Genomic DNA, 8,746 nt, shown 5'->3' on the forward strand with positions numbered 1-8,746 from the left:
CATCTTTCTCCCGCGGAGCAGCTGGTAGTTTCGAACCGCTGACCTTAAGGTTCGCAGCCCGATTCGTAACCACTACGCTACCAGAGCTCCTTAGTCCAAATTGAGATGTGTTGAAAATATATGTTGTACAACAAATATAAAATATTTCATCGATTACACATTAAATGCATATATTTGGGATGTTGTTGTTGTTGATAGTTGAATTAAACATAATATGTTGTTATGGGGGTTTTTTTGTTTTGTTTTGTTTTGTTTTTTACAACATGGCTACTAGAAAAAAAAATGTATTGTAAATGTGGTCATATTTATGTCTATTTGACAGAGCTGTCCTAGACCATGGCCCTCAGAAATAAGGCACATGCTAACCCTTCAAGCAGCTAATTCATTGCAAACAACTGAATCTGGGACATTGGATAGACCTTCCCCATAAATGCATAAAGTCCTCATAAGATGTAACGCCTATGCCTCATAATAGAAAAAAAATAAGTACTAAGAGGAAGATATGTGGGTGATGGGGACAGTAAAAATGACATTTTTCTGGTTTTTCAAGGATTTCTGAAGAGCATTCTGGGTCTGAGTTCCTGTACCATGAGCAAGTCATGAGATCAGGATCGTCTCACAGCTTTCAGAATCATCTTCATCAATTTGTCTTATGTCACAACCAACAGAGTATGGGTGGGAGATTCTGGCTCTTTCCATCTTCTGGCTCTGCCTTTACATATGTCCCTGGTGTCTTTCCCTAGCCAACCAGTAGTGGAGAGAGTAAGAGCATGGAAAAGTCAAGCTACTGTTAACCATCTTGAAGAGAAGGTATTATGAACAATTTACATTCAGACTCCATTAGTGGTAACTGAGAATTATGGATCAGCCTGGACTTTCAACCACAAGATCAGTAGTTCAAATCCACCAGCTGCTCCTCAGCCACCCTATATAGGGCTGCTATGGGCTGGAAATGACTCAACAACATTTAACAACAACAACCAGGAGGAAGAAGAGCCCTGGCAGTCTCTGTGTCTATGCTAATCTCTTCAGGCTATGATATCATATTATATTCACTTCCAATTTGGACATCAAGGCAAGATAGTCAAACCCTTTTCTCTGGTCAGTGCTAAGAGACCAGTGTCAATTTTGTGTTTCAGTCTCTCAATTTTCCAACACCCTCTCCTGTGTTGGCAAATTCTCATCACATCTGCTAATACTATCTATTGGAGTCCTTGATAAATGCAAATAGTTAATGCACTCAGTTACAAACTGAAGGGTTGGAGGTCCAAGTCCACCCAGAATAAAGATCTGCTGGTCTACTTCCAGAAACTCACTTCTTCTCTGACATACACAAGGTCACTGTGAGTTGAAGTTAATTCTATCGCAATTGGATTTAATACCGTTATTTAGGGTACTGTCAGGTCTTGATTTCAGTGGGCAGATATCCTGTGCTCTTACATAACTAAGGGATCTTACTGATTTGAAATTTTAGAAAAGGAATTTTAATGGAGAAATTAAGGGAAATCAAAGTTCCCCCTGTGAAATGTCAACCCTGTTCTGCTCTATTAAGGAGAAAGGGGCTTTTCAGTGACTCCATCAAGGCAGTTCAAGCATGGCTTTAAAGTCCATGTACCATGAGTGGAGAGAAAAACATCACAAATCTGAAGGCAAAACAAGGAAGAGCTTTGAGAACTGCTAGTAGACTGGGTAGATCCCAAACTATCAAGGTATTTTTGCCCTTCTATGAAGCTAGATTTCTCTGCCTATTTCCAGGCTAGTTCTTAAATATTCATTCAACACAAGTTTGTTGAACATCTATATTGAGATAGTCACTTAAGTGACAGAAACACAGTCCAGAGTCACTAGTAGCCATGAGATCCCATAGCATGATTCTAGCTCCCTCTGCCAGCTGTCTGTCTCATTTCTTATCTGATTAATGCAGAACAAAAATGGAAGGAACATCATGAACCTAATGAATGGCCAAATCATCATCACCAAATGTTATCAGTTTTATGCCCCTTTTTGGGGACTCCTTTTTCAGAGGACCCCATCATTCAATCATTATGGCACTTAACAACAACAGCAACAACAACATAGTATTACAACATCAGAAAATATCTTTCTCTGTTCAGTATTGTTGGATCCCCTACTGAAATAATAAATATTCTAGGACTGATGACTATAACTAGAAATAAGGATCCAGTACCTTGAGAACACTGGTCTCCTAACTTCCAGCAAGTGGTACACCCTGCCTCCTCGCATCTTCTTTTTTACCCCTACACTCTTTCTCCCACTAGTGATCTTGCCTTTACAGCTGAACTGCTCTGACCAAATTAACCAAAGTCAGGATCCAGGGACTAGTATAGATTTGGATTAGAAATATAGTTATTGGTTAGAAGAAAAATATGCAGAGTTAGAAAGATATGACATCAGATTTAGATTATTAGGCATATGTCAGTCTGAAGGGCAGGAAATGCAGATTTGAACTTCAGATTCATAGGCTGGAGCAGGTAATTAACAAGGAAATAATTCCATAACCAGTGGAGAGAGTTCTAATGCATATATGATTGTATCTGCGGATTCTCTTCTATCTAGTCCTGCCCAAAAGGCCATCACTGACTCATCTGCTTCCCCATGGCATAAAGAGTATATCACACAGACAGACAACTGTGTATTTCATTTATTACACAGTGTAAATGTAAGCATATTACAAGTACTAAGCTTAGCCACAGAGTCTAAGATTGTCTATTTTTATAATCAAGTCTTGATTATCACCTTAGTATCATCATGTTTTGCCTCAAGTCATCAGGTGCCAAAGCCTCAATTAATAAAATGAAAACTATATTTTCTGATTGGCATGAGATATAACTCTAAAAGTTCCAACCTCCTTCTGTCTTTTTCTTGCCTTTCTCTGAATGGTCACTCCATAACCAGTATTTTTCTCCTTAGATAAATTTATTGTATTAGTAAGATTCCCCTTTTAAAAGCCAAACTATGTTGGCAGGTAGTATAAAGATGAACAGGAAAAGTATTATCAGAGCATGCAGGGGATCCACATTTTTTTGCAAGTGTCATGAAATAGATCAGGTCTTGGATTAGGAGACTCTGCCCATGAAAGAATGTTCTACTCTCACCAAAGAATACGAGAGTAGGGAAGTATTAATTGTGATCACACAAAATTGGATAAGAGAGTGTACGATGATTCTAAGTTTTCCATCAACTTCTCTGAAGTTGTCTACCCACATTTCATTTTAAATGTTCTTTTCGTTGTTTCTTTCTTTTCATCTTGCTTAGAGGCACAAATCTTGCCTTATTGATGGCCTATACAACTAATCAAAATGACAGGCCTCAGGGCTCCACACAAGTTGAAAAGAGGCAGGAAAGGCTAATAGCAATGCCAGTGATTCAGTGATGAGGAGAGGACAAGTGAAAACATATATTTCCCAGCAAGAGTTTTTCATTTCTTCCATCATACCTCATATCTCTAAACAAGGATGGGGGTTCTAGGCTCTGAGGGCAAAGCTTAAGCACAATTTTCAGACTCCTGCTGAGGTGATGGGGGATCATGCTCTATAGTTTGCTGGCCCAGCACCCATGAGACAAGGATGGTCATTCCGGGGACAGTGGGAGCCAGATGAAGCATCAAGTAGGCCAGGCTACTGTTTCTGTAAAGAGAAGAATAAACAGTAAGAGTGGCAACAGGTCATGAAGGCATTGTTTCATTCAAACTCTAATAGACTAAGGGTAAAAAATGGTAACCCTCCCAAGACCTAACCCATGCACATATTCCACACTGCTATGGGACCAAGTCATAATCTGATACAGTATGGGTGGGACTTACAAATTCTTATGTGAGTCATAAACAATATTTACACATTACCCCATTTTTATACTTCACAATCATAAAACTCATGGAAGTAAATGAGGTAAAAGGGCAGTTAAATGACTAAGCTCACATAACTTCAAGGTAGCTGCAGCAGGGCCCAAACCTTAGTCTTATGTCACCAAATCCCTCATTTCTAAGAAATAAACTTCTGTTCACATTCTTTGATCAACTATCAGGTCTTACCTAGATCCAGAGCCAAGTAGCCCTGTATAGTAAGCTTCCATCCTGATTATAAAACTGAGCTTTTAACCAGTGATTATCTTGAGTCAGCCACCCAAGGGCTGCACTTGCATATCCTGGCCCAAGTTAGGACAGGATCTTCTTTCACTTCCCATAAGAGGTCTACAATTCAGGATGGGTATTCCTACCTATGATAAGACTCTGCCATAGGCATGTCTTAAGATTCTTCACTCCCAGCCCCCACCATGTCAATCCTCATGAACTCTACGTGCAGGACTTACCTAAGCAGATCACAGCTACATCTTCCTTGTGGGTACAGTCATGATACCCCCAGAACCTGTGTCGACACTGTTCCAGGGACTTCTCTCTTCCTGAGCAACGAACATCATCTAGCCAGATTTGACCAACCCCTGAGCCAAAGTGCTTCTTAGCATTGAGGGGTGGAGAAAGGGGATTTCCACAACCCAGTTGCTTGCATACCACCTGGTTCTCCTTTTTACCCCAGCCATCATCACAGACAGAGCCCCATACACCCTTGTGCAACACCACCAGTCTCCCAGAGCAGTGGCTGTCCCCTCCTTCCAGCTTCAGTTCAAAAGGATCTGTGGGTTAGAGGAGAAATTCAGAAGTTGGAGAGAGGCAGGGAATGGAAAGAGAGAAAGAAAGAGAGCGAGAGAGTTCATCTACATCTTCATTCAAAACACGTCACATATGAAACTCTCTGTGATTGCAGTCCCTTCTCTGGGTCTGCACCAGGTTCCAGCTCATGTGTCCCAGGTCTTATTTTCCTTAAATAAAATCTCTCCATTTGCAAATGATTTTCTATCAGTTTTAAAAATTGAAGAACTTAACAGGTGTGTGAAATGGTTTGCTTTATCCACATTTAATTAATTTTCTGATAACTTTTAAGAAAACTCAAAAAAAGGTCAAAACAGAGACAGCATAGAACAACTGATTCAGCCTTTCTATTCCTCCTAACCCAGTTGAAGCTATGCCCAGTTGAAGATGTGGGCTATTCATCACCACCACTTCAGTTCTGCCAGCGTGAGTCATTGAAACCAAAACTGGCTACATAATGTAAACCCCATCCATACACATCACCAAGTAGAGTTTGAAAAATAGTTGACTGACAAAATTCTGCAGTTCATAGGCTCTTGAGTGGGTTTCTGAGATACATGAACATCCTTCTAAAAATAATCTCTCCAGAATCTACAGTATACATTCAGACCACTTGCCTGGTGTTTTGCTCATGTTCTGGGTTTATTTTCTCATCCTTGATGAGTCCCTGCCTCTCCTCTCAACATAGAGACTGGATTTCTCAGAACCTTTTAAGGACTGGGATCAACCAGGATGGGCATCTAGGAGACATGACTCTGAAACTGGCCTAAGAATTAGTATCGATATTGTTCAGAGACTCCTGATATCATGGTCATACCCTCTTTTGAGGTCAGCCTGGTCAGTCACAGTTTATCTATATCTTCCTGAACCTGTAAGTTGGATTGTTGCCAGTCTCTTGGAAAAGGAGAGGAAGTACTAAAACAGAATTAACTTCTCAACTCAAGGTTCATCCTTTCTAGCTAGTAACCAGTTGCCATCAAGTTTATTCTAATTCATGACAACTCCATATGTGTCAGAGCAGAACTGTGCTCTACAAGATTTTCAAAATCTGATTAATCACCAGGTCTTTCTTCCAAGGTGCCTCTCAGTGGACTTGAACACACTAAACTTTCATTTAGCAGCTAAGTGAATTACCTAAGGACGTCCCATTCTCCCTAATACTGCCTAATTCTTCTGTCTCCACAAGTCTAATGTTAAGATCTCAGTATGTGGTCCCCTACTCATGACAAAATATTACTTGATTCTAAAGCAGAATTTTTAGATGTCCCTTTGGTTCCTACTATAGTGCTTCCTCTCTTGCATCTAACACTTTGGCAGTTAATACTTCAAATATTTGAGGAAAAATATAATCAAAACAGAAATTTAAGATCAGCTCTTAAGAAATAATTCTGTGTGGACTCATGATTTGATAGAGCTCCAGACAGATAATCTAAGCCACCAGGAAATTTGAAAGAACTTCAGATCAGATTTTTATATGTTTTTATTTTATGTTTATGTAATGCTTTGTATTGCTAGCCCCTATCTGTTTGGTGTCCTTGGAGAAGGACTTCATGCTTAGTAGAGAAGAGGATCAGAGGATCAGCCAAAAAATAAAAGGTATACCCTCAATGAGATGGATTGATACAGTGGCTGCAGCAATGAACTCAAATATAGCAATGATTATAAGGGTGATCCAAGACCTAGCAACATATTGTTCTATAGCGCAGAAGGTTGTTATGAGTCAGAACTGACTTGGTGGCACCTAACAATAGCAACAATCTCTTTGGTTGTAAAGCACACATCAAAATTCCAACATACGTGCTACAAAAGGTATTCTGTTGGTCACTAGCTGTTGGTGAAGTCTGATTTTCCTTTTCAACAAGATGCAGAGTCTAGAACAAGGATTTTTTTTAACTCTCTGAGCCATTGTTATAATGGAATCTTTCATGGGGTAAAGATACTTCTCAGTTTTTAAATACACAATTTGATCAGTAAAGTGCAATTCAAACACTTGCCGGGTAGAAAAGAGAAACCTAGCCAGCAGGAAATAAATGTGCTACAGAGAATTGAGAAATAAAACTCAGAAAGCTTATAACACACTTAATATAATTATACCAACCTTGTGGGTTCAAACCACACTAACTTTTAGATTTGTAAATGAATGTTTTAACCACTGCACCACAAGGGAACCAATATAACAAGTTTTCTTGTTGTTAAGAGCTGTTGAGTCAGTTTTGACTCATTGCAACACTTTATAGAGTCTCCAAGGAGCCACTGGTGGGTTTGAACAGCTGACCCTGCAGTAGGCAGTCCAGTGCTTATCACACAGAACCATACCAAGACTCCAATAATTTAATAAGAGTTGATATTAATATACGGCTTGATATTGCTTGATTTTTATGTACAAAAGCATGTATTTTGTTGTTGTTAAGTGCCATCGAGTCAGTTCTAACTCATAGCAATCCTGTATAGAGTTTCAAAGGAGTAGCTGGTGAGTTTGAACAACAAACTTTGTGATTCCAGCTGACCTTGCAGTCCAGTGCTTATCCTACAGCACAACACCAGGATTCTAATGTAAGTATTGTTGTTATTGTTAGGTGCCATCGAGTTGGTACCAACTCATAGGGAGCTTATGCACAGCAGACCAAAGCACTGCCCGATCCTGGCCCAACCTCACTATTGTTGCCACACTTGAGCCCATTGATGCTGCCACTTTGCCAATCCATCTCACTGAGGGTCTTCCTCTTTTTCTCTGACCCTCCACCTTATCAAACATGATATCTTTCTCCAGTGACTGATCCCTCCTGACAATATGTTTGAAGTCTGAGATGCAAATTTTGGCCATCCTGCCTCCAAGGAGCACTCTGGCTGTATTTCATCCAACACCAATATGTTGGTTCCCTTGGCGGACCAAGGCACTTTCAATATTCTCCTCCAACACCATAACTCAAAAGCATCAATTCTTCTATGGTCTTCCTTATTCACTGTCCAGATTTCCCATGCATATGAGGTTATTGAAAATACCACGGCTCAGGTCAGGTGCACCTTAGTCTTTGCTCTTCAACACTTTGAAACGTTCTTGTGCAGCAGATTTGCCTAATACAATACGTTGTTTGAGTTCTTGATTGCTGCTTCCATGAGTGTTGATCCAAGAAGAATAAAGTCCTTGAAAACTTCAATCTTTTCTCCATTGATAAGAATGTTGTTTATTGGTCCAGTGGTGAGGAATTTTGTTTTCTTTACATTGAAATGCAATCCACACTGAAGGCTGTGTTCTTTGATCTTCATCAGTAAATATTTTAAATCTTCTTCACTTTCAGCAAGTAAGGTTGCATCATCTGCATATCACAGGTTGTTAATGAGTCTTTCTCCAATCCTGATGCCATGTTTTTCTTCATACAACCCAGCTTCTCAGATTATTTGCTCAGCATACAGGTTGAATAAGTATGGTGAAAGAATGCAAGCCTATTGCACACCTTTCTTAATTTTAAACCCTTCAGTGTTCCCATGTTCTGTTCAAACAACTGCCTCATGGTCCAGGTACAGATTCCTCATGAGCAAAATTAAGTGTTCCGGAATACTCATACTTCACAATGTTGTCCATAGTTTATCATGATCCACACAATCGAAAGCCTTTGCATAGTCAATAAAACACAGGTAGACGTCTTTCTGATATTCTCTGCTTTCAGCCAAGATCCATCAGGCATCAACAATGATATCCCTTGTTCCACGGCCTCTTCTGAATATGGCTTGAACCTCTAGAAGTTCTCTGTCCGTGTATGCTTGCAGCCATTTCTATATTACCTTTAGTAAAATTTTACTCACATGGGATATCAAAGATATTGTCCAATGATTTTCGCATTCCATTGGGTCACCTCTCTTTGGAATGGATCTCTTCCAATCAGTCAGCCCAAATTGTCTCCCAAATTTCTTGGCAGAGATGAGTGAGTGCCTCCTGTGCCACCTCACTGTCTTGAAATATTTCAATTTTTATTCTATCAATTCTTGGTGCCTTGTTCTTTACCAATTCCTTCAATGCACCTTGGACTTCTTCCTTCAGTATCATTGGCTCTTGATAATATGCTGCCTCTTGAAATGGTT

At 39.8% G+C, this 8,746-nt stretch overlaps 1 protein-coding gene across 1 annotated transcript in view; it reads right to left on the minus strand.

Moving 5' to 3' along the window:
• Positions 1-8,746, minus strand: part of CD5L (CD5 molecule-like) — a 20,168-nt gene that overhangs the window by 620 nt on the left and 10,802 nt on the right. The window contains exon 4 of the mRNA XM_006861742.1: positions 4,330-4,650. Coding sequence (XP_006861804.1) covers positions 4,330-4,650 — 321 coding nt within the window. The remainder of the gene's footprint in view (positions 1-4,329; positions 4,651-8,746) is intronic.

Source organism: Chrysochloris asiatica, unplaced genomic scaffold (genome assembly GCF_000296735.1).
Source record: "Chrysochloris asiatica unplaced genomic scaffold, ChrAsi1.0 scaffold00042, whole genome shotgun sequence".
Lineage (NCBI taxonomy): Eukaryota > Metazoa > Chordata > Mammalia > Afrosoricida > Chrysochloridae > Chrysochloris > Chrysochloris asiatica.